We start from the raw sequence: 26,923 nt of genomic DNA, 5'->3' as shown, positions 1-26,923 counted from the left end.
GGTCGAGTCACAGTCCCCAGCAATGATCTTTGCGCGTGATTGGTTGGTGTGGCAAAGTCCCTCCTTTCCTCCGGTGGAAAAGGAGAGCGGGCAGACAAGGAGATTCCCGGTCGGGTCGCAGTTCGAGGCGCTTAAGCGTGCCGTTTTCAGTGGGTTTTGGAGGGTAGCTAGTGGTGTTTGCTTGTTCCGCTGAGAGCTGTCCGGACTGGGCCTGGGTCTTGGGGCGGGAGTGGGAGTAGTGGCTGCGCACCTGCGTGTGTGTGTGTGTGTGTGTGTGTGTGTGTGTGTGTGTGAGAGTGAAAGGGGAGAGGCGTGTAAGGAAGAGGGGGAATGGCCAGAATTATGACTGGAAGGCTCCTTGGAGTAACTGAGAAACGAAGAGAATAGTAAACTCCTTCAGTTGCTCGGTCCGGTTAACCACACTTCCGGATGCTCCATTCGAAGGTCATTTAGTGTGTTGTCAAAGAATTTGACCGAACTCGGGTGAGAGTTCGATCCACGCAATCCTATTCTGTTGACGATGGAGTTTCTGAAGTACTGTGTGCTTAGAAGAAATGCGGCGTGCCTGTGGAGACGCAGAACTGTACAAAAGCCTTCAGTTAGGAAGATCAGTACTACCTCGCCGAGGAGCACCGTCATGCCCGCTTGGGTGATAGACAAGTATGGGAAGAATGATGTGCTGCGGTTCACTCAGAACATGATGATACCCATCATCCATTATCCTAATGAAGTCATCATCAAAGTCCATGCCGCGAGTGTAAACCCCATAGATGTTAATATGAGAAGTAAGTTTTCAAAGGATGTTCTTATCTTCTTTATCGTTAAGCATGCCGTTTTACAAAGTCAGCTGATGGTTAATTTGCTGACACTTTGGTTAGCACGCAGGAATCGGGTTGTTAACATACCGCTGCAAGTAGTTCCAAAAAAAAAAAAAATGGAAGTTGCAGTGACTTGGTTGTCTTTTACAAAACAGACGTTTTATTGTTGCATGCATCCTTAATATGAACATTGGGATGTGAGCGTTGTGTCTGCAGCTGTCTTAGTGCTTGCTCCTGGCAAGTTTGTGAGACCCCAAGAACTATCAGTTCTGAGGTGCTAGTTTTGGAAGGTACGTTTGCACGAGAGTTCAGGATATCTTCGTGGTATGAGTGTACTTGCACAATGTGGGGAAATGGCAGTAAAAGATAAGTTGAGTTATTTTTGCAAAATAATTTTTTGAAATGTATACTTTTCATAATACATATTTTCCATGAAGGTTTGAAGACTTCTTTTACTTTCCTCAATTGTGCTGTTGAATTCTGCCCCCAGCAATTACTCTATGTAAATTGGTACTTAAGGATTTTGTCTGCTGCTGCCTTTCTGGTGGGCCCTATTTCTGAGTTGTGCAGCTAGGATTGTGTTTGCACATCAGTTATATTGTTTCCTTAATGAGAGAAATGTTAACATCTTTCTTAATGTTGCTGGGTATTGGCAAAAGTTAAAAGCACCACATATGCACAAATACAATGATATTGTAATGCTAAGCTGATTAGCATTTGTGAATAACTTTGGAAAAATTGGACAAAAATACTATCAGTCTTGCTTGTAGGAACTCAGCATCTTTTGAAGAAATGGAAAGGCATATTTTGGGTCGATTAACTTATATGGTAACCACAGATTGGTTAACCTGTGTTGCAGATAAACTGCCCTGTGGAGCTTAGCTTAATCATAGATCTGGGCTGTGAAGCATTTATGAGTAGCCTACCGTTACATTCGACAGGTTGTCTCCGTAGCAATTCTCATGTAGACTTTTGTGTGCTACATTTAATTGCCTTGCAGGTATATCTAATTACAAAATTCCTATTGATAACAATTTTATAGAATTTATGAGAAGTATGAAAATGTCCATACTTTGGATTCTTTTTCCTTTTTTTTGTTTTTGCATAAGTGATATGATACATTAGGGTAGTTATTCTCAAATATTTTAGATTGATGATCTCTCTCTTTTTTTTTAAGATTTACTTATTTTTGCTGGAAAGTCAGATCAGGTTTATGGAAAGAAGGAGAGACAGACAGAAAGATCTTCCATCCGCTGATTCACTCCCCATGTGGCAGCAGTGGCCAGAGCTAAGCCAATCCGAAGCCAGGAACCAAGAGCTTCTTCAGGTCTCCCACGTGGGTGGGTACATGTCCCAAGGCTTTGGGCCATCTTCTTTTGCTTTCCCAGGCCACAAATAGGGAGCTAGATGGGAAGTGGAGCAGCCAGACTCAAACTGACACCCCTATGGGATCCAGATGCTTGCAGTGTGAGGATTTAGCCAATCCAAGCCATCTTGCTGAGCCTTCAAGACCTCTTTATACTCTAAAGGTTATTGAACTTTTATATAAACTGTAGGTGTTGATCTTTACCTTAGTAGAGTTAGAACAAAAATTTAAGACATAAAAATAAGCAGAGTTATAGGGGGAGAGACAGAAAGATCTTCTTTCTACTGTTCACTTCCCAAGTGGCCACTGTGGCCAGGACTCTGCCAGACTGAAGCCAGGAGCCTGGAGCTTCTTTGAGGTCTCCTGTGTGGGTGCAGGGGCCCAAGCACTTGGACCATCCTCTGCTGTTTTCCCAGGAGCTGGATTGGAAAAGCCAGGACTCAAACCGGTGTCCTGTGGCATGTGGTGCTAGAGATAGCGGCTTTACCTGCTATGCCACAGCTGCAGCTTGATAATTTTGATTATCCTGAAGCAGTAGATTGTACTCAGTGATTGGTATTTGTCTTGATTCTAAGTTCTTTGAATATGATTCCCTGGGATCAGCCTGTTTCAGTGCTTCACCTCTGTAGTTGTCAGCCATTTGTTTGCTGCTTTTCGTTCTTACAGCATTTGGATGAGTAGGATGAATATCTTTGAGCAATTTCTATAGTTTGTCCTGTAGATCTGTTAACTTTTAGTTTCCTTGAATATACTGTACAATTTGTGCTATGTTTTCTTTTTTTTTTTTGAAATTTTATTTATTTATATGTTTGAAGGTAACAGAAACCTTCCATCTATGAGTTGATGCCTCCAAATGATCACAACAGGTGGGGCAGGGCAGGAGTTAAGCCAGGAGCCAGGAATCCCTCATTGGGCCAGCATCCACTGCTCCCCAGGTGTATTTGCAGGAAGCTGGATTGGAAACAAAGCAGCCAGCACTTGAACAGAGAGGTCTGAAATAGGGATGCAGGCCTCCCAAGCAGCTTAACACACTGGGCCACACCACCCATCCACTGTGTACATTTTTATGTTGGTAGAATGGCTGCATCTAGTCTAGTGTCTGGAAATAGAACCCTGTAGCACATTTTATGTAGTGTTCTTCAAACATCATAACGTTTTTGGTTTTTTTTTTTTCCTTAGTGATTTGGCTAAGATTTGCAAGTCATCCTCACTTTTCCCTCCTGCTCATAGCTTCTTTTTGAGAATGTCTCTTGTTGCAGAAGACATGTATAGTTGTAGCTTGGGAAATAATAAGTAACAGTGTAAATTTTGACAAGCAGATATTTCTCTTGGCAAGAAAGTAACACATCTACTTTATTTTGAAAGATGAAGGCTTGGCTGTTTTTCTGATGGCCACTATCATTGGACATAAAGTAACAAATTGTACAAGTGGCCAAAGCAGTTAATACTTTTAAAAGTAGGAAGAAAAGTGCAGCTAACAGCATTATACCATGGAAGTTTGGTGTTCTTAGATGGGCTTTAAACTGATGACAAATTTAGGATTTCCCTGATTGGATCCACTCTGAGCGCATTGAAGTGGCAACCTCTTCTCGATGGGATGAAACCTCTCCAGGGCCCTGTCCTTTGCACACAAAGCAGGTTCTCTGACTGGATTTGGAACCAGTTTGGATAACATCTGTGATGGGTTAGCATTTCAGGGAGATCCAGAGAGCTGTTCTAAGACAACCTGGAGCAAGTATTCACTTTGTTTCTAAGGGAACAAACCTTTTTGCAAGTGCTGAAACAGTAGCTAACATTTGCTGCAGCTCTGTGCCTGCTTCTGTTGCCCAGACCTCATTGCAGTTTCAGTGAGTGGTGGAGAAGGAATGGGAGGCAGACAGAGGGAAGCATGTGACTGTGCTGAATGTTGCAAGGGAAGTTGTTTTCTTCCCTGAAAGAGTGCAGTCCTCACTAGCCAGATGCTACATATGTCATGCTGGCATCATGGCCATCAGCCTGCATTCCCTGGGACTGGCCCACTTGCACTTTCTCCCATATGTCTTGATCCTTCCTTCCTTCCTCTCCCTCTTTCCCTTTCTCTCCCACCCTCTCTCCCTCCCTTGCTTCCTTTCTTTCCTAGAAAAACGTCTCCCCCAAGCTCCTGGCCTGTGAGCATCTGTCCCTGTGCCCCTGTCTTTGTATGAGCTGAAGCTTGCCTTGCTCCGGTGTTCTCATCCCCATTGTCCCCTCGTACACCCTGGGCTGCTATTGCTGAACTCCCCTCCTGCATCATCGTTTTTAGTTTTGTTTTTCCTCTTCCTGTAGCATACATGTGTGCTGTTATTTCTCTTGCTTAAAGCCACCGATTTCTCTATCTTGGTTGTTTTGTCCAGCTAGTATTCCCTTTCTCTGCTCCCCTTTATAACCAAAGTATTTGAAAGACTTGAATCATGGTCACCAATTCCTTATTTTTCCTTATTTTCTATTCTCTAGAATATCAGCCACAGCAGCTACCATTGTCAGTCATCAAAAGTGCCCCCGATCCAATCTTTGTTTTTTAGTCTCTCAGTAGTTTTTTTTTCTTAAAAAACAAAACAAAACAACAACAAAAAAAATGGGGCCCAGCACGGTAGGCCAGCAGCTAAAGTCCTTGCCTTGCATGTACCAGGATCCCCTGGTTCTAATCCTGGCAGCCCCGCTTCCCATTCAGCTCTCTGTTTGTGGCCTGGGAAAGCAATAGAGGACGGCCCAAAGCCTTGGGACCCTGCACGTGCGTGGAAGACCTGGAAGAAGCTCTTGGCTCTTAGGTTCGGATCAGCTCAGTTCAAGCTGTTGTAGTCTCTTGGGGAGTGAATCATCAGACGGAAAATCTTCCTCTCTGTCTCTCCTCCTCTCTATATATCTGACTTTCCAATAAAAATAACTAAATCTTTTTAAAACAATGATTTTTTAATTGAAAAAAACAGAGTTACTAAGAGAGAAAGAGACACGAGACCATCCGCTGGTTCACTGCTCAGATGGCAACAATGGCCAGAACTGAGCTGATCTGAAGCCAGGAGCTTCTTTCAGGTCTCCCAGATTGGTACAAGTTCCCAAGGACTTGAACCACTTTCCATTGCTGTCCTGGGTCATAGACAAGGAGCTGAATTGAAAGCAGAGGAGCCAGAACTTGAACTAATGCCCATAAGGGATGCAGGCACTGCAGGTGGAAGATTAACATGATGAACATGTTAAACCAGTGTGCCAGCCCCAGTAGCTTTTTAATTGAAAAACATGTCTTCTCTGTCAGCATCATCTGATATTCTTCCTCTCCCCACCCCATTCCCCACCCCATGCCACATCCCCTGTGTTTTGTAATTATTTAAAAGGCAGACTCTTTCACACATGTGCATACATAGCAAGTGAGTGAGTATGGGACCTTTCATCACTGGTTCCCTTCCCAAGTGTCTGTTACAGCCAGGTCTGGGTTGGGCATGACCAGGAATGAACCAAAATTCCCTCCTGGTCCCCCACCTGGCTGGCAGGGACCTAAGTACTTGAGCCACCTTCCACTATTTCCTCAGGTCATTGACAAGGAGATGGATCAGAAGCAGAGCAGCAGGGCCTCAGACCAGCACTCTGACATGGCTTGTCAGTGTTGCAAGCAGTGGACTCAACCTGCACCACAACGCAGGCCGTTTAAATAAAAGATTATGTGTAATGAAACATTTCAACTGATATTAAAGCAGCTGCAACCAAGTGACTCTTTCCAATTAATGAGGTCTTGTATTTCAAAAATCATTTTTAGAAACTTTATTATTTAAATTAAGTGGAGATTATAATGCCTATACCAGTGTCAATATCAACTACTCTATCCATCTGTTGTTGATGCATTCATTAACTGCAAACAGCTCTGAACATTTATCCCTTTGCTAGACTTGGCACAAGCCATCTTTGCCATTTAAAAAGTTCATGTATGAATAAATTAATAAAGAAGCCGTCTCCTAGAAAATAAGACTAGAAAAGACAGTGCTTAAAATAAACTCAGTTTCAGAATCTGAGTTTCAAAATTACTGTGTACAAGTGGGGGCTTCAGGTAGAGAAGTGGTTGAGACTTCAGGGGTGATTTTCTGTGAAAGAAACAACACTTGGGTCTTTTGTGCTTTTCTCCATGACGGGAAAAGATGCTAAGGTTGGCTCTTCTGTAATCTACGTGCTGAACCTGACCCATGATCACACAGGGATTTTAAAATGATTCTGTTCTTTGCTGGAGGAGTCTGATCATTGTATTTTCTAGGTGGTTACGGAGCCACGGCGCTGAACATGAAGCGGGATCCTTTACACATCAAAACCAAAGGAGAGGAGTTTCCACTGACCTTGGGGAGGGATGTCTCTGGAGTGGTGATGGAATGTGGCCTGGACGTGAAATACTTCAAGCCTGGAGATGAAGTGAGTTAGGAGAAGCTCTTGTTCTGGCTGCATGTGGAAGTTTGCCCGTGCCTTTGGCCTTTATCCTTTTCAGCAGGTGCGCTTTGGCTGGAAGCCTCTCGGATTCTTGCTTCCTTTGCGCTTTTCTTCAACCGTTCCACACCACCTTGATAGACACTTGCGTGTTCTGAACTCAGGGATTCAGCATTGCAAGATGTAAAGATAGGCAGAACTGAGACTGTTTTGTTTCTTGAGCCTTTAAATGATAATTTCTGCCATAGGGGTTGTGTGGTTTTAAAATAGGTTAAGTTTGTTATACTCACCTGTCACTTGCCCTGTATGAACTTCTATTCCAAAGAGATTATCACAAGCTTATAAACATAGCAGACATGTTCTGGGTGCTTTTCATAAGATAACCCACTTAATCCATATGAAGTAGGTGCAGCTAGCCCAGTGTACAGATGTGAAAACCAAGCTGTAAAGAAGTAACCAGCTAGAAAGTACAAGTGCCAGAAGATGAACCCAGAGACTAGTCTGCTGGGTATTGCAAGTGCATCTGATGCATCCAGAACCACCCTAAGCAATACATTTATGTCACTTGAAATAATTTTAAGAAAAGATTTATTTATTTTGAAAGAACAACGGAGAGAGAGAGAAAGATAGATCCTTTCCTTCTGCTGGTTTAATCCCCAGATGCATCTTCAAACAACCAGGGCTGGGCAAGGCTGAAGCCAGGGGCCAGGAACTCAAATTGGGTCTGCTCTGTGGGAGGCAGGTTCCAAGTTCTTGGACCATCCTCAGCTCCCTTCCTAGGAGCGTTAGCAGAAAGCTGGATTAGAACTGGAATTCCTGGGCCCAGCCCAATGACTCAGTGGCTAAATCTGCCTTGTACAAACTGGACACCAGTTCATGTCCTGGCTGCTCCACTTCCCATCCATAAGCTCCCTACTTGTGTCCTGGGAAAGTAGAGGAGGATTGCCCAAAACCTTGGGATCCTGTACTCACGTGGGAGATCTGGGAAAAGCTCCTGACTCCTAGCTTCAGATTGGCTCAGTTCTAGCTGTTGTGGCCACTTGGAGAGTAAACCAGCAGATGAAAGATCTTTCTGTGTCTACTTCTCTCTGTAAATCTGCCTTTATGATAAAAATAAATAAATCTTTTTTAAAACACAAACTGGAATTCCTCCCAATATGTCAATATGGGGTGCTGGTGTTGCAAGCAGCAGCTTACTTGCTTTCACCACAACTCCAGACCCTTGAAATAACCCTCTGGTGTTTTGTGGGCTTGTCCTGTTTTCACAGGTTTGGGTGTGTGTGAGGGAACAGTTGGGTGTTCTGCTTTGGTCAGAAAAGATCTGTATGTGTAATGAAAGTGTGCGCACATGTGTTTCAGGTCTGGGCTGCGGTCCCTCCTTGGAAACAAGGCACTTTCTCAGAGTTTGTTGTCGTCAGTGGGAATGAGGTAACACCAATTTTACTGACCTACTCTTAGAACAGATAAACAAAGACTGACAAAAATAGTTGCAATGATTGGTGCTTTTTCATAGCGGATTCTTGCTTTATGGGCAGTTTTGCAGAAGCCAGGTAGAGAACAGACATGTTGAAAGATCGGAGAGGCATTTCGTGTCCTCTGCTAAGACGTGAAGGAAAGGCATCTTAATGAAAAGGAACAGAGTTTAGGCATGAGCTCTAGAACCTTGCTCTGGCCTTTGGTTTGGCCAAGTGTGGGGTTGAACACAAGCCTCCCCAGGGCAGAGGGTGGATCCTTCCCAAGCAAGGGCACAGGTGACTGAGCTGTTGGAGCTGTAAGGACAAGAACCTATCCTATTTATCAGGGCTCTTGACCATCTCCAGGAAGAGAGAAGTTAGTATTAAGGAAATTGGCTGCACAAGAGGGAGGAAGCAAGAAAAAAGCGGTGGTACTGAGACTCAAAAGGCTAGCCATTTTACTTTCCAGAAAATGGGAGTAAAGGAAGGAATTGAACTCAAAGACAAATACAGTTATGTTTATGAGGATTCAAGGTTTATTTAGCCTTATTTCTGGGTGTAGTCAGGACTAAAGAGATGTGTCTGTGTGGTCTATTTATAAACAGCAAAGTAACCATTATCTGATAATCCAGCTTATTAAACATTGCTGGACCTCTTGGAGTCAGGCAGAGCTATTTGGCAAACATTCCTTAGGGATAATCTTGGACTAGGATGTGCAATGAATAACTGAATCTGGAAGAATTTCATAGATTTATCTATGAGAATGGTTGGATTCCTTTGAAGATAAGTGAACTCACTTGTGTTTGCAAGTAATTTATTAGTGATTGGTTGTCTTCAAATCTAGGTCTCTCACAAGCCCAAGTCACTCACTCATACTCAAGCTGCCTCTTTGCCGTATGTGTCACTCACAGCCTGGTCTGCCATCAACAAGGTTGGTGGGCTGAGTGACAAGAACTGCGCAGGAAAACGGTGAGTTGACAGTGGGGGCATCGAAACCTCCCTTCTGTAATGTTGCTTGGTTTGTTTGTTAAAAGTATTTGAAAGAGGTACAGAAGAAGAGCAAGAGGCAGAGAGACATCTTCTATCCACTGGTTCGATCCCCAGATAGCCACAAAAGCCAGGACTGAGCCAGGTTGAACTGGAGAGCCAAGAGCTTCATCCAGGTCTCCCATGTGGGTAACAAGGATGCTTGGGGTTGTCTCCCATTGCTTTTCCCAGGCTGTTACCAAGGAACTGGATTGGGTGTGGAACAGCTAAGGCACAAACTGGTGCCCATATGGGATGTCGTGCTGCAGGCAGTGGTTTTACCCACTTTTTCCCCTTCCCCTCTTTTCTTCTGTAAGTTCTTTAGGTGAGCAGGGCTGTGCTAGCATTTGGGACAGTTTCCTATGAAATTTATTGGTGTTGTGTACTTTTTTAATTTCCTTCTGTTGATTCCCATCCAAGTCAATAGGAATTTAGTTATTTATGATTTTAAAAAAATTCTTGTATTTTTATTTCATTGTAAAGATCAGAGAGACAAACAAGTGAGTTATCTACTTGTTTGCTCCCCTCATGGCCAGAACAGCCAGGGCCAGGGCTGGACCTGTCCAAAGCTAGAAGCTTGGAACTCAGTCCAGGTGGCAAGTACCCAACTCCTTAAGCCATCATCTGCTGCTTCCCAGAGTGTATGTTAGCAGGAAGCTGGATCAGAAGCAGTGCAGTCAGATTGAACCAGGCACTCTAATATGGGATGTGGGCATTTCCAATGGTGACTTAACCATCCCTCAAATGGCAGTTATTAAAGTGAGATGTGTTTGTTTCTAGGAATCTGTGCCTTCTAAAATGATGCAGAATTTTTGTAGAAATCTCTGGGATGAAGCCTGTGCCTGTTTCCCTATTGCCCCACAATATTCCTAACAAGGTGAAGATCATCTCCTGCAGTTTCTACAGAATGATGTCTGGGAGGAGATAGCTGCTCTCTCAACTCTGTCAGGAGTTGCTGCTGCACTTGATGCTTGCGTGGATGGAAAACACTACTCAGTACTCTTGGGTTTTCTTAGATTCTGTGCTTGATGTCCTCTTGTTCTCCGGTGGCTGGAATGTATGCTCACATGTTGGATTAGCAACGGACAGTGATCAGAAACTGTCTCAGCCGGACTGGAGTTCAAAGCCAAATTCTTTCATGGTCGAGCCACTCAGCCTCTTAGAGTTTTCTGTCAGGATTGAGAACACATGAAATTGGTACCATATGGGAGGCACTCTGTTACTTAATGGTCACTTCTATTGTAACGAAGAGAAAACTACATACTAAGTAAGAATCGCGTAATTGTTGTGAGGAAGGAGAGAGCTGAAGGTCAAATTGTAATAACTTGGGATTTTTTTGTTATTACTAGGATTATACAGGTCAAATAACTAAGGGCTGTGTCATGTTAGATTTGTGTTGTGAAAGACTCACTTTGCATTTAAAGCATGGAGTGATAAGCATGGAATTTACAGAGTTTAGTCACTGTCTTTCTGAAAGCACTTAGTGAGGAGCAAACCTTTGGCTTGGAATTCAAGGCGGATATTTATTCTAAAGGTCAGCCCTGTTTATTTTGTAAGCTCTCTTGGCTTATCTTTCTTGACACTGCCATTTTGGTCAAACAGTTTCTTTAAATTAAGTTCACCACAGAGGTTTTTCTGTCTTTAGAAAAATATTATTGAAGGCTTTGAGATCTTGATTATTTCTATAGGCTCAGTGATGTTTAGCGTTTTATTGTTTGACTCCCCACGTGCCACCTTAAATAGTTAGACAGTCTGCCTACGTGACTGTGCAGGGTTACTTCAGAATGGTCTTGGAAAACATAATTAAATGATAACTTTGTTTACCAAAAAAATTGAAATCCACACAGTTTTTTCATCATGCTGGTTTTCCCCATTAAGTTTTTAGAAACCCTTGTATGTGCACTGTGGTTCCTTTGGCTGGTTGTAGGGCTCTCTCTATACTGTGAGATCTAGCTGTCTCTTCTCAGACACATAGAACAGAGCTCCCTTTTTTTCCTTTTTTTGGCTGTTGAGCTACCTCTTTTTTTTTTTTTTTTTTAATAAAGATGTATTTATTTATTGGAAAGTCAGAGAGGAGGAGAGAGAGAGAGAGGAAGATCTTCCGTCCAATGATTCACTCCCAAAGGGGCCGGGCCGATCCTAAGCCAGGATCCAGGAAACTTCTTCCGGGTATCCCATGGTCCCAAGGCTTTGGGCTGTCCTCCACTGCTTTCCCAGGACATAAGCAGGGAGCTGGATGGGCAGTGGAGCTGCCGGGAGGAGAACCGGCGCCCATATGGGATCGCGGTGCGTTCAAGGCGAGGACTTTAGCCACTAGGCCATGCCGCTGGGCCCTGTTGAGCTACTTCTTTGGTACATTGTTAGCTTGTGCTTAAGCAATTATGGCCAAAGCTTGGAAACTGGAACTTGGCATTCTGGTCTCCACATTAACTAACCTGTTGACCACTAGCTATTTATGGTCTCTTTGCAGTTTCTGAGTTGCTGAGTGGAGGGCCATGTTGACTGTGAGAACTTCGACTAGCAGATAAGTTTCTTAGGAAGACAAGCAATTATTGAGTTGGACCTCAACATTGGTTTAGAGCCATGTTAACTAGCAGAGCAAGGTCCACTGTAGAACCTCAGTAATTCACATGAGACCTGCTGCATTGCTGTGTCTGTGATGACCTGGAGATGCCTGTGTCCTGACCCACTGCGAGAGCTTGATGTCTTAGTTCATTCAGGCTGCTATGACAGAATACCATAAACTGGTGGCTTATAGACACCAGAATTTTGTTTCTCATATTTGTGGAGGCTAGGAAATCAACAGATTCACCGTCTGATGATGACCACCTTTCTGGCTCACATATAGCACCTTCTGGCTTGTCCTCATGAGCTGAAAGGACACACGGTTTTCTCTGGGGTCTCTTAAAAGGGTACTACTCCATTCACATCCCCAAACCCATCTCCTAATACCATCACCTGAGGGCTTAGGATTTCAACATATGATTTTGGTGGGAGGGACAGAAACATTAGACTTCCAGATCATAACATCTGTTGATTGTTGCTCTCAGAAGTCACATGGGTTATAGTAATGAAAAGCTCTCCCAAGTTCTTATTGGTGAAAATCTGATGAGAGAGATGAGCATCTTAAAATACTTTAAAGCCATTTTACGGAAGAAAATATGTGATGAGATTTCATTACACTTATGTCCAGCATCTAGATTCTGATTTCCAAAGTGTATATTTCACTTTGTTAATTGTGATTAATGCAGCATTTTTCGGCTTCTCTAAGCAACAAGGTCAGGTATTTCAGAAGGTAAAATTAAAGTAAGAGTTGCAAAGTATCACTGAGATTCTTGGCAGTTTAGCTCTGCAGGTGCACCTGAATGGCAAGGTTACAAGCAAGATGACAGCACTCTGCAAAGTAGCTTCTAACTCTCACAGACAGCCCTGTCACTTAGAAAGTTAACCTGCGGAACAGGAATTGCCAAGAGTGAGGTCTCCTCTGTGCCCTTTCCAGTCCTCTCCTGCCCTGGAGTGGAGGATGATTCATTTGCATCACAGTGCCAAGCCACAGGTTCCAGCTTTTCTATCCTCTCCCTGATGCCACAATTTCTTCCAGCAAGCACACAGCAGGGGTTTCTTCTTCCTGCTTCCCCTTTAACCAGATCCCCATGTTCCCCTCCATCACACTCCTGGATTTCGGAGTTAGCTCATCTACTCCCAGCTTCTCTTTCTATTTTGGTAATCTGCAGATCTGTTTCTTTGTTTTTCTTTTTTATTTTCTTTTCTTTTTTTTTTTTTTAAAGTGACTCTCAGCGCTCAGGTCCAACGCTCTAGAGGGTTTCTCTGATTTTTTTTTTTTTAAGATTTATTCATTTTTATTACAAAGATATACAGAGAGGAGGAGAGACAGAGAGGAAGATCTTCCGTCCGCTGATTCCCCAAGTGAGCCGCAACGGCCAGATGCAGAGTCCCAAAGCTTTCCCATGCCACAAGCAGGGAGCTGGATGGGAAGCGGGGCTGCCGGGATTAGAACCGGCACCCATATGGTGTGTTCAAGGCGAGGACTTTAGCTGCTAGGCCACGCCGCCGGGCACTGTTTTTATGTTTTTCATTGGCACGCTGTGATCGTACATATTTATGGAATGCAGTGTGGCACTTCAAAGCTGTAGGTGATATATAATGATCAGATCAGGGGGTAATGGGCATCACCCCAGGCATATATGATTTTTTGTGTGTATTGAGAATATTCAAAATCCTGTCTGTTAGCTATTATTAAATATTTAATGGTCGTTAATTATAGTTACAGGCCAGGTATGGCTTTAGGAGTTGCTGCTCCTGCCCCAGCGCACCCCTCTGCCCGTGAATCACCCTCACAGATGTAGCAGCTTTCCTACCTGAATTTTTCTACGGAATTCCAGGTGGGCATTCTGTTTGTGAATCATCCTCATTTCAAACAAAACCAGATCTGCCTACTGCTACTCAGACTCCTTTTCTGCATTTCTAATTTCCAGTTGATTGTGATTTGCCTTAAGCCCAAACCAGTCATTACTCCTAAGCTCTGCCCCTTTCAACTCATCCTTCTTGTGTAAAATTTAGGATTTTCATTAAGTTTGGAACAGTACCTTCCAATTATCTTCTTCAACATTAGCTATAAGACTTAAAGGTGTTTCATTCTTTCCTGTGCAGTGATGGAGCCTGAAAGACAATTTTATTTTAGTGACAAACCCTTGTTGACTGACCTGTCCTTCATATCCTGCCCATAGTAGTACATTGTACAGTCTCAAATGTTGTGATTGAAAATGTCCCGTAGACTGGCCTGTGGCATTGTACTTCTCAAACCTTGGCCAGCTTTGTCTCCTCAATGCTGGATAGCAAGTTTCTCAGTCTTTACTTACTAAGATGTCACAGTGCCTGGATGAGAGGATGCAGTGAGAGGTGCAAGCATTCCTAGAAGATATTCTTAAACTAGGACAGCTAGCAGTCACTTTGTTCTATGTCAGGGGAGGGACATCCAGCCCACAGGCCACGGAAGACCTGCAAATCAGTTGGTCTGATTCTGCCCAGGCAACCACAGGGGGACTTGAAATTCATTGAATGTGTAAGAGGCTAATTTAAAAAAAAAAAAAAAAGATATATTTATTTTTATTGGAAAGGCAGATATACAGAGAGAAGGAAAGACAGAGGGGAAGATTTTCCATTTGCTGATTGACTGTCCAAGTGGCTGCAGCAGCTGAGGCTGAGCCAATCCGAATCCAGGAGCCAAGAGCTTCTTCACAGGGTCCCAAGGCTTTGGACCATCCATTACTGCTTTCCCAGGCCATAAGCAGGGAGCTGGATGTGAAATGGGGCTGCTGGGATATGAACTGGCATCCATAAAGGATCCCAGCATGTGCAAGGTGAGGATTTTAGCCACTAGGCTACCGTGCCAGGCCCAGGAGACTAATTTTTAAGTTGATAAGTTTGTATTTCTCACAAATGATGATGCTATTATTTTAAAAGCTTTATCCACTTATTTATATTTTGAAAGACAGAGTTATAGAGAGGGATGAGGAGAAAGATCTTTCATTTACTGGTTTATTCCCAAATTGGCCACAATGACCCAGGCTGGGCCAGGCTAAACCTGTGAGCTTCACCCAAGTCTTTCATGTGGCTGCAGGATCCCAAGTGCTTGAGCCATCTCCTGCTTTCCCAGGCACAACAATAGGGAACTAATCAGAAGTGGAGCAGCTGGAACTTCAGTTGATGCCCATATGGGAAGCTGGGATCATAGGCAGTGAATTACTTGCGATGCCATAGCACCAGTACGGAATGTTGTAGTAAATATTGACACCCCCCATGTATTCTTCACGATGAACTATATCAGTATTTCCTACTAAACCCAAACAAATGTCCTCCAAATCAACTCGCCTTTAGCCAAATGTGGTAGGAAGAGAGAGAGGCTTGAATAGGATGGAGAAAGGCAACAATCTTAACTGATTGTGGATAGCTTAAATTTTCCAAATTTTCCGAGGGCATATGTTCATAAAAATACCATGCTAGGTTTTCCTCAGAGAGTGTGTGTGCCCAGTTGCCTCTGACTGTGCTACATCTTCCTGTCTGCCCTTTGTCACGTGTGCTAAGCATTCGTTCCCTCTGACTGCATCTGCACAGCAGGGAAGGGACTGATTAGGGCCAGTTCCCACTGCCTGTGCCAGTGGGGAGATACGGCCCTGGTACGGCTGGTTGGAATTCTGAACGCATTTCCCTTGATAGGACCATTACTCTACCTTTCTCTATGTGAAGTGCTTGGTTCATTATGGGCTAACTAAGCCCTTAGAAACAGCTACCCTGGGCATCTTGCCAAAATGCATGAATAGCTTTGTTTTCACAGGAAAATGTGTCTCAATTTCCAAGCATCTAATTTACACACAAACTCTTGTCAGTACTGGGAAAGACCACATGAATTACAGAGGCTTAGAGGAAAAAAACCATACAAATGCAGGCTACCTGGTCGCTTTTGGGTGATCCATTTCATACCTCTATTATTCTACTTGCTCAAATAAAGTTTTTCATCCAAGGAAATAAACTTTTTTTTTCTTTTTTTTTTTTTTTTAAAGTTTTATTTGAGAGGCAGTGTTGCAGAGAGGAAAGAGATTGAGAGAGAGAGAGAGAGAGAGAGAGAGAGATCTTTCATGCCATCTGCTGGTTCACTTCCCTAATGGCTGCAGTGGCCAAAACTGGGCCAGTCCAAAGCCATGAGCCAAGAACTTTTCAAGGAAATAAACTTTGCTAGATTGTGTTGATATACTTTCCCCCAAATTCAGAATTTCTTCCCAAATTTTAGAAGTGGTGTCAGGCCAAAAGATGCACTGTGTTCGCAGCATTATCCTTGTTTCCAAACTGCACATGCTCCTTCACTGGTGGAGGATTTAGTTGTGTTTAAAACATCGTTGTCTGTGAGATGGTAGGGCTTCACAGATGGAGCTCTTCATCTTGCAAGGCACCTGCCTCCCACTGTGATTGTGGAATCTGAAGCCTAAACCCAAGGGTCTTCAGAAATTCATGGGAGGAACCATGTATAGATTGCAAAATTGTTTTCACACCCAAATATAAACTTTTAATTCCATTTTGTCATGAAGTTTTTGAAACCGTCCACACTCTCACAAGATGGGGACACCAAAAATTGTGATTGTAGAAGACTTAGGTATACAAAGGCTTAAAACAAATAAATAACATAACACAGCCTTGGGAATGAAGCCATCAATGGGCAATGTTGAACGGCAGCACTTTCTCTAAGGAGAACATGTTTCAGGTACTTTCTCTGCATGAATCAACAAACAGCATAGTGTACCTGTCTGCACTCTTCACAAGCCCATAATAAATAGGGTGGCCATTACAGCAAGTTAGGTAACGGGATCCCACCGGAGAGCAGCTCAGGGCCTGTTTTGAGGTCATCCACACTAGTACATCCTCTTTTCACTGAACGTGCTTTGAAGAGTGCAAGAACATTGAGTGTAGCCACAGGACTTACAGCCTCAGAGGACCAGCCAGCTCACTGCTGGCTTGAAAAGTCATCCTGCCTGCTCTTTGGGGACTTCATTTGAAGAAGGGAACCTGCTCTTGTTGAGTCTGTGCAGGGCTGGGTCCCCTAATTTCTGTGCCTGCTGACAGCCGTGCCAGGCCTGCTGCTTGCCTCTTTTGTACTTTTGGGGTGCCATCAGGTGGCAGCATCAGAAACTGAAGATACTACTGCAGCTTCCCGTCTGCTGCTTTCACCCTGCTGCTTTTCTTTGGAGACTGTTTTGGATCAAAGGTTACAGAGGAAAGGTGAACTGACAGTAACGTGGTGGGAGTTGTGTCTGGCAGTTGGATCTAAGCAGCCATTCAGTTTGCTGCCCTTCTACTCCGGTGTTCACAGTGAGTGAATCGAATGTTCATTTTGTGTTCTGGAGGAATATCTTAATGCAGTCTTGAAGGTCACCTGGTGATGCCTTCACTTGAGGTAGCACCAGTCACCACTTTGATTTTTAGGATGTGATACTAATTGGAAACCTGGTCAGTTAACTGCTCCCTTCAGGTTGGTGTGGTCAGTGCAGGGCATTCTTTGAGGTCTGCATCCTAGAGGACTTGCAGAAGAGTTGGGGAAACAGAACGTGTGTCAAGAGTTGGCAGTGTGACCAGTGTTAAAGGTGTGGCACAGATAGGTGAATGCAGTGGAAGAAACAATCTTGGCCGTGAAGGGAGGGGAGCCCCTGGCAGATAGTGAAGGCAGCTCCCAGCCCAGAGGGATGCACCAGCGTGCCAGGGAATGAGCAAAGGGGAAATGCACAGAGGCCCATATTGTGGTACAGGGGGGCGGGCTACCTTTTGTGACTTTGATATCCCATTATTGGAGGAAGCTTCAGTTTGGTTCCCAGATGCTATCTTCCAGTGTGGGACACCCAGAGTCCTGGCTCCTGGTTTAAACCAGGATGTTGCAGCCGTTTGAGTAATGAACCAGTGGATAAAAGATCTCTCTTTTTCTCCCTCCCTCCCTCCCTCCCTGTCTCCATCACTTCCTTTCTCTCTGGCTTTCAGATAAATCTTCTTATAAAAGTAAGAAGGGGAGAGAGAGAGAGAGAGACCAGGTCTCTGAGCAGGAGTTCTGTGTTCAGGAGACAGTGGGGACGAGGGGAGATAATTGGGTTGTGAAAAAGTGCAATGGACTTGTCAGAGTAGGTACCAAAAGTCTCTGCATTCACTGGCGGTCTAGGCAAAGGGGGCCCACAGCTCGCAGTTAGCAAACACTGTAGTGACAGATAAATAACAGATATTTCTCCAGTTGGTCTTCAGAGACACATTCTTTTCTTTTTTAAAGGTTTATTTTTATTGGAAAGGCAGATTTACAGAGAGAAAGATCCTCCATCTGCTGGCCCACTCCCCAAGTGGCTGCAATGGCCAGAGCTGAGCCAATCTGAAGCCAGGATCCTGAAGTTTCCTTTTGGTCTCCCACGTGGGTGCAGGAGCCCAAGGCTGATCTGAAGCCAGGAGCTTAGGAGCCCATGGAGTTGAACCATTTTCTGCTGCTTTTCCTAGGACATAAGCAGGGAACCATACCAGAAGTAGAACAGCTGGGACTCAAACTGGCACCGTGATGGGTTGCCAGTGGCACAGGCAGAAGGTTAGCCTGGTATGCTACAGTTCCAGCCTCTTACTTTCTTTTTTAAAGATTTATTTATTTTTATTGCAAAGTCAGATATACAGAGAGGAGGAGAGACAGAGAGGAAGATCTTCATCTGTCTACTCACTCCCCAACTGGCTGCAATGGCTGGAGCCAAGCCAATCTGAAGCCAGGAGCCTTGAGCCTCTTTCAGGTCTCCCATGCGGGTACAGGGTCTCAAGGCTTTGGGGCATCCTCTATTGCTTTCCCAGGCCACAAGCATGGAGCTGGATGGGAAGTGGGACTGCTGGGATTAGAACTAGTGCCCATATGGGATCCCGGTGCGTTCAAGGCGAGGACTCTAGCTGCTATGCTATTGCAGTGGGCCCACTTTTTTTTTTTTTAAGATTTATTTATTTTTATTGAAAGGCAGATTTTACAGAAAGGAGGAGAGACAAAGAGAAAGATCTTCTCTCCTAGTTCAGTCTCTAAGTGGTCTCAATGGCCAAAGCCAAGCCAATCTGAAGCCAGCATCATGGAGCTTTCTTTTGTATCTCCCATGTGGGTGCAGGGTCTTGAGGTTTGGGCTGTCCTCTCCTGCTTTTCCAGGCCACAAGCAGAAAGGTGAATGTGAATTGGATCAGCTGGGTCTCTAACTGGCACCCGTATGGGATCCTCACAGATGCAATGGGAGAACTTTAACCACTAGGCTACCACGCAGGGGCCCCAGAGACACATTCTTACACAGACACTCATAAAGGGAACTCTCGTGAAGAATTCTCTCAATAGTATCTCTTTGCTTAATACAATGTCAGGTGTCAGCTGCTTTTCATAATGTCCCTGTCAACCTAACCAGTGGCATAGCACCAAAATGCAGTTCAGGACAAATGCCCTTCTGAGGTTTCAAACTAGGCAGTTTTCCCAAGCACTACGCTCAACTTGAAAGTAAAATCTAACCATACAAAGCAGCAGTAAGTCCAGAATCCTTCCCCTAGCAGTACGCATACACTGCCGTGTCCACACTGTGGAATCACACCAAGTTTGCCATGGCACTTGAGGAAATCCACAATTTCAAAGAGTTTGTAATCTCTTACCTTCCCATTCTTGTCTATCCCTTGACATAAATCTCTGCAGGGCACCCATGGTGGCCTCAGTGTCCAAAGGGTGCGGTGCGTAAGCATGATAAGAAGCTGAGGCACGAGGGGGATTGGGCCGGTAAGACACATGGCAGATGCTGTAGCAGGAAATCAAATCAGGAATGAGGAATGGAGCTGGCGTGCAGCCACGTCCACTAAGATGCCCACAGCTCGTGTCAGAGTGGCTGCAATCACTGCTCGGCTCCGGCCTCCTTTAATGTGAATCTTGGAAAACTTAAGTAACTGAAAGTCTGCCACCACGTGGGAGGCCTGGATTGAGTACTGGCTCCTGGCTTCAGGCCAAGCAAACCCTGGCTGTTGCAGACCTCTGGGGACTGAGCCAGCAGATGGGGGCTCCTTTCTTCCCCTTTTCCCTCCCTCCCTCCTTCCCCTTTGTCGCCTTCTTTCTTCCTTCTTCTTTATTTTTTATTTTTTTAAAGGATGAGCTTGGTTTCCAGTTAGACAGTTAATAGGCTTGCCAGGACAGACCTGAATGAAACAGTCTTATTTTACTTTGGCAGGAATGTGGTCAGGAATGTAATTTTTCTTTCTCCTACTGTGTTAGCCAAGGCTAATATGAAAAAAAGGGGGGGGGGGTATCAAATCTCATACTGATCAAGGAAACTAGTAATTTTAACCTAGAAAAATTATAATCCGGATATATTACAATGCACACTCTGAGCTACCTACAAGACAGTTACTAATTGTTATTAGTATTCTTGGTAAAGAGTTCCTAAAGAGGCTGGCAGTGAGACATAGCAAGTTGAACTGCTGCGTAAACTCTAGTATCCCGTAGTGGAGTGCTGCTTTAAGCCCAGACTAGCTACTTTGCTTCTGATCCAGCACCTTGCTGATGGACCTTGGAAGGCAGCAGAAGATGGTACAAGTGCTTGAGCCCCTGTAGTCTTGTAGGAGATCAGAGTGGAGTTCTGGCATTGGCCTGGCCCCGCTCTGGCTGCTGTCACCATTTGAAGAGTGAACCAGCAATGGAGGACTTTGCTCTTTGTGCCCTCTCCCACTCTTCTCTCTTTCCTTCTTCCCCTCTCTCTCGCTCTCTGTAATCTTTGCCTTTCAAATAAATACATCTTTAAAAAAAAACACTTGCTTTAAGCACTTAACAGTCTTTGGGTAAACCTAAAAAAAACTCCTTGTATAGTTTAATTGGGGAGGCTGAATAATTTTGTTTGCTCTGGGGAATATTTATGTTAGCCAGTTGCATGTTGAAAACATTATCCAGTTTATAGCTGCTTAACATTTCTACCAGTTATGAATTTTTATTTTTGGATTTTTTTGTTTTTGTTTTTACATTGCAGTGTCTTAATCTTGGGTGCTTCAGGTGGAGTTGGTACTTTTGCTATACAGGTAAAACCATTTTTTAATCTTGTAACTAGGAAGATTGTGGGTTTTTTTTAAGGGTTTTTTTTTTTATGATACAGTTTTAATTTTATGATACAGTTCCATAGACTCTGGGATTTTGTTCAACCCCTTCCCAAATCCTTTTCCGCCCAACACTGATTTCCCCTAAATTATTGCAATAATATAGTTCTTCATAAACAGTCATAAGTCCATCATTGTGAGCATGCATAATGGCAGATCTTTGATCTGGAAATACAGATGCATACTGCATTATATCTTCACATCTGGAAATGATAGTTTCCATTACACAATTACTATACATCCCTTTAAATGAAAAGTCACAAAACAAAATCAACAAATTTACAATGCCATGAAGTTACATAACATGCTACTGAATGACTAATGTTTCAATGAAAAAATGCAGAAGAAGATCATGAACCTTCTTGAAGAAAATGATGCTGGAGTATGACCTAGGAGTCAGTGAAGAAATTGAGGAAAAAACTTTTGAAGAAATGAAAATAAAAACAAAAACATCAAAGTCCATGACATATAGTTTCCACTGATATATGTTGGTGAGATGTGTCTCCTGTAGGCAACAGATAGATGGGTTTGGTTTTTTTAGTCTAGTCTACTAATCTATGAAGTTTGATCTGTGGGCTTAAGCCTTTTACATTTAAGGTTAATATGAATAGGTGATAACTTGGTTCTGTCATTTTAGCAATGGGTTCATTGTTTGATTTAGTGTCCTGTTGGTATTTTACTGGGATATTTTCACATTTGCCTTTAGTTTTTGTGGGTACTATTACTTTTCTCTGTCAAGAGAACTTCTTTAAGTATCATTTGTAGGGTAGGTCTGGAAGAGGTGTATTCTTTGAGCTTTTCTTCACTGTGGAAAAATTTTATTCCATTTCCAAAGGAAAACTTTGCTGAGTACATTATCCTGGGCCGACAATTTTTTCTTTTAGAATCTGAAATATGTCATTCCATTCTCTTCTGACCTTGCATTTTCTGTGAGAGATCAGCTGTGAGTCTGAGTGCCATTCCTTTACATGTCAATTAATTTTTTTTATTTGCATGTTTAAGGATTTTTTTTAATGTTTGATTGGAGAGAGCTTGATTATCATGTGTCATGGTAAAAATTGCTTTTGATCAAACCAATTGGAAGTTCTGTGCCCCTCCTGGATAATGCTTCCCAATTCTTTCTCTAGATTAGGGAAATTTTCCCTTATTATTTCATTAAATACATTTTTAAACCCAGCTTCTCTTTCTGTACCTTCTGGGACTCCCATAACTCTTACATTTGGCTTTTTAGTAGTGTCTCTTAATTCTCAAATACTTTTCTTAGTTTGACTCAGTTCATCTTCCAGCTTTTTGATTGTTTCACCATTGTGACAAGAAATATTTTCCGATTCTGAGAATCTTTCTTCTGCCTCATTCATTCTATTTTGGAGACTCTCCAGTGAATTTTTAACTTGCTCCATTATGTCCTTCATTTCTAATAATTCTACTTGATTTTTTTTCAGTGTTGGTATTTTCCTGTGACATATTCCTTAAATCCCTGTTTGTGCTTCTTGTTGTTGATAAGAAGCTTTATAACAAGTTTTTTAAGTTCTTTATCCCCATTTCCTCAATCACCATTTTGTGAAGTGTGGCAAAGGCAGTGAAACTGGAGGAACAACAGTGAGCTGCACAGGTGCTGAGCTGGGAGCAACCTCACTTCCAGCTCAGTACATTGCACTGGTTCTACGGAAAATAATGCTGACAGGTCAAAATAGGTGAGGGTGGCCCTCAGACCTAATGGGCGGCAGGTTCCAGCAAGATCAGCACCAACAACAATCTAGTTATATAGGACACCTGGTGTCTCCCTAATCCTGGGACCTGCTTCAACCGGAAGTGGTAGAGGGGTTGTACAGACAACAGTGCAGCCACAGCATGGAATCACAGGTGGAGAATGATTACCCAGGAGCCGGGGCTATGGAGACGTTGGCAGAAGCCTAACGGAAGAGTCCAGACCTGAAACTCACTGGTGGGAGTGGTACTAGTGACTGCAATAAAGAACTGGGTAACAACCGCAATAAGTAAAATTGAATTGTAGACCTGTGGGTGACACAGCTTAGAAATCTGCCCTAAGGAGAAGACTGCCAACCAGAAGTTCAGTGACCAAGAACAAAAGAAGAGACAGAAGCACAATGGATATTACTGAAGACTCCACTGCAAAGGAGCAGAAGCCTTTGTTTTTATGATTTTTTTTCCAAAGATTTATTTATTTTTATTGGAAAGGCAGATATACAGAGAGGAGGAAAGACAGAGAGAAAGATCTTCCATCCGATGGTTCACTCCCCAAGCTGCCGCAATGGCTGGAGCTGAGCCAATCTGAAGCCAGGAGCCCCTCCGGGTCTCCCATGCAGGTGCAGGGTCCCAAGGCTTTGGGCCATCCTCAACTGCTTTCCCAGGCCACAAGCAGGGAGCTGGATGGGAAGCAGGGCCGCCAGGATTAGAACTGGTGATCATATGGGATCCTGGTGCTTGCAAGGCAAGGACTTTAACCACTACGCTATTGCTCCGGGCCCTGTTTTTATGAATTTTTAAGTTCACGTATTATAAACTATTTTTTCTTAAAACACAAGAAAAAAATTGGTCTGGTGAATATACTGTGATTGGAGCTTACTCTTTTAAGAGGAAAATGTTCTAATATGGACAAGTGTTCATCTTTCCCGTGGTTTAAGATGCAGGCTGTCTGGACATCTTGTCCAGTAGCTGCAGGATGAACATCGGCAGTGCAGAGAAATCAAAGTTTATGCTATGGTTGGAAGCAACCAATGCCAGTCAAATTGTCCTCAGACTTTTAAAACTGAAAATTGTTAAGCTGCTTCCGAAATACACAGAAACTCAGTAGAAAAAGGAACACTGGATGGTAGTAGTTCCCTAAGGTGAATACAGATTCACTGTAATCCCTACAAAAATGCCAACCGCCTGTTTTTGTCTTTACATAAATACCCAGGTTTGTCCTAATGTGTATGTGGTATTGCAACTGAGCAAACAATCTTGAGAAAGAGTAAAGTTAGAGGACACCTGCTTCCCACTTTCAAGCTTACTATAAAGCTGCATCAATGAAGTTAATGTACTGGCATAGGAGTACACAGATCAGTGGGGGAATGCCAGAGCAAGCCTATACATCTGTGGTCAGTTGGTTTCTGATAAGGATGGCAAGACCAGCAAATTCATCAAGAATGGCTTTCTAATGAATTCTCTTGGGATAACCAGATATCTGCATGTAAGAGAATGAAGCCACACTGCCTACCTCACATGGTATAGGAAACAAAATCTCAGAATGGGTAAAGACCTTCTAACAATAATAATATAATTGTTAGAAATGTAAATGTCCTTAGTTTTAGCAGTGGCTTTCTGATGTGCAACACCAAAAACTCAAGCAACGAAATAAAAAAAAAAAATGGAGAAATTGACTTCGTTTAAATTAAACAAATGTTATGTGGCAAAGGACATTACCAAGAAAGTGAAGGGGGAGCCAACAGACCTGGAGAAAGTATTTGTCAGTCATTATTCTGATAAAGGTGTAGTATCCAGAATATATAAAGAGTTCTTATAACTCAACAGCAAAAAAGATAAGAAATCCAATGAAAAATCATCAAGGAACTCAAATAGGTTTTTTTTTTTAGAGTATGTATTAGGCAATAACTCCAGGAAGGGATTTTCGATATCTTTAATTATTAGGGAAATGCAAATTAAAACCACAATGAGATACTATCTCATACCTGCTAAGTTTATAGCCAGGAGAAATGAAAATATGTGTTGAAACAGAGAACTTACAAGTGAATATTCTATAGCTGCATCATTCAAAATACTGAAAAAATGGGCGTAACTCTAAAGTCTGTCAACTGGTGAATGAATAAACAATGTCATAAGCATACAATGGAATATTATTCATCCATAAACAATGACATTCTGACGCCTGATGTAACAGGAATAAGCCTTTGGACCATTACACTAAGTGAAGCCGTCTCGATGCAAAAGGCGATAGTGTAGGATCACTTCTGTCTATTTTGTCCGGAATAGGCAGATCCATAGAGAGGAAGCGGGTGGGAAGCAAAAAGGGGAAATAGGAAATTATTGCATGCTAGATGTGAAATTAATTTGGGAGCTGATGAAAATATCCTGGATTTCAGGATTATTCCTGCACAGTATCGTGAATGTACTAAAAGTCATTTACTAGAGTGGTAAATCTTAGTTTGTGTGATTTTTACCTCTGTAGTGGTCTGCTTTATTCTTCACTGTAATAAAATACTAGAGGCAGGCTACTTGGGAAGAAAAAAGAGGCTTCTTTAGCACACAGTTTTGAAATTTCAAGGGCATGGGCCTGCATTGCCTCTGCTCTGATGAGGGTCCCCCTGTGAAGGTAGATGGATTTATGAGAGTGCAGAGGCCAAGGCAAATGGCCACCTCTTGAAGCAGGAACAGAGAATGGGAGGCCTGGGTTTGCTCCTTTTCTATCAAGCCTCTCCAAAAACCCAAGGGTCATAGGACTCTTTTGCCCCTTACCTAAGACCCTCCACCTGGGCCCCACCTCTCAAAGGTTCACCCTACCACCTCCCAGTACCACCACACAGGGTGATCAAGTTCCCAACAGATGAATCTTTGTGTAAGGACATAAACCACATTCAACCAGAGCAACCTGTAATTCAAGCAAGAAGAAAGCAGTGCAGGCGTGGGGCCCAGAGGTTGCCCTGATGTGATCAGATGTTTGACCAGCTCCTAAGAGGAGGCTAATTAAGCCTCTCAATATGGGAAAGTGGGGCCTTTCCCCAGAACAGGAGTGAGTGCAGGGGAGGACTTCGGCACTGTGTACTCCCCAGGCCTTCTGAGGACCCCTGTGGAACTGCAGTCTCAACGCTCAGCCGACTGCATTGAGAGGGACAGCGGGGCCCCTGGGTGATGCACACCTCACTGTGTTTATATTCAGCAGTGGACACCCAGGACCCAGACTTGAGAGTCTGACAGCAAATGTTGTCTGAATGAAAATATCAATGGAAGAAAGGAAAAGAAGGAAGAAGCAAACCGATCAATATGAATAGCTTCAAGTCCCCAGGACGACCATTCCACGTCTGCTAAATCGGACCGTGAATTTAACTATTGGCAGCCCAGCAATTCTAGTATTAGGAATAAACGCCAAGATACATAGCTACACAAGCGTGTATACCAGACTCTTATAATAATATTTTTCCTGTTAATGTTTTCCAACTGCAAATGACCTGAATGTCTATCAAATGAAGATAACAAACTGAGGTCTTGACTTACAATGGAGTATTTATGAACTCTAAATGCACACAATAAAGTAGATGAATCTCACAAACAGTACTAAGCGAAGACAGATACGAAAGAACGCACCCTGGTGATCTCATGTCATGGCTGTCAAGAGCAGGTGAAACTGACAATTTAGTGAGACTAGGCAAACAGGGCAGGGAGAGTTACTGTGAAGTTTGTGTGAGGAGTGACTCAGTTTTGTCAGCAAGTACAGAGGCGTGGGCAGTATTCTAGCTCTAAGCTAGACTGCAGTTACCAGGTAGACATAGCACACACTGCTGCCTGCTGGAATTAGAACACAGGGTATTTTCAAAAAATAGAAATAAAGTTAAAAACGGACTTAAGAGAAAATGTCAGCTATTAAAAGCAAGCAAAACAGATTGATATATGGAAAGATGAAAACCAAAATAAAGAATTAGAGCAGATAATAAAATCTATACAGAAAGTTTTTTTTTTAATTTTCCTGAAGTTAAATGATTTGACACTATAAATTGAATAATTATATCACTTCTCTAACAACATTGACCCAGAATAAGAAATGCCAAGGAAAATCACTGCAGAAATGCTAAGGAAAATGCTAATAAAATTACCACAGAACAGGGGGAAAAATGTTTTTCAGACCTTTAGAGGAAAAAAAGAGCATATAACTTGTAAGAAAAATGAATTAGCAAAAGATTTTTATTTTCTTCTAAGCAGTAACACTTTAATGTCAGGGAAAAAAAAAAAAGGAAAAAGGGTCTACAGAGTAATGTATTTGAGATACTCAAGAAAGAGTGCACCAAGTATTTCTGATACAATGAAACTGGTCTGCCTTTGAAAAGGGCAGGAACTTGGAGAGTATACACTTCACTGAGGAATTCACTACAGAATGAGCTTCTGACAGCTAAAATGCCCAAGGAGACATTTCACAGGCTGATGTTAACTGT

The 26,923-nt window shown here is 43.0% G+C and overlaps 1 protein-coding gene across 1 annotated transcript in view; it reads left to right on the top strand.

The window, feature by feature from the left end:
- Nucleotides 1-66: 66 nt before the first annotated feature.
- RTN4IP1 (reticulon 4 interacting protein 1) overlaps nt 67-26,923 on the top strand; it is a 47,047-nt gene continuing 20,190 nt past the window's right edge. Inside the window, exons 1-6 of the mRNA XM_040983842.1 lie at nt 67-266; nt 298-785; nt 6,440-6,591; nt 7,963-8,031; nt 8,902-9,026; nt 20,636-20,684. Coding sequence (XP_040839776.1) covers nt 521-785; nt 6,440-6,591; nt 7,963-8,031; nt 8,902-9,026; nt 20,636-20,684 — 660 coding nt within the window. The 5' untranslated portion in view covers nt 67-266; nt 298-520. The remainder of the gene's footprint in view (nt 267-297; nt 786-6,439; nt 6,592-7,962; nt 8,032-8,901; nt 9,027-20,635; nt 20,685-26,923) is intronic.

Source organism: Ochotona curzoniae, unplaced genomic scaffold, assembly GCF_017591425.1.
Source record: "Ochotona curzoniae isolate NIBS_2020 unplaced genomic scaffold, NIBS_Ocur_1.0 contig_3819, whole genome shotgun sequence".
In the NCBI taxonomy this organism is placed as follows: Eukaryota; Metazoa; Chordata; class Mammalia; order Lagomorpha; family Ochotonidae; genus Ochotona; species Ochotona curzoniae.
This window is presented reverse-complemented; position numbering and strand designations above follow the sequence as displayed.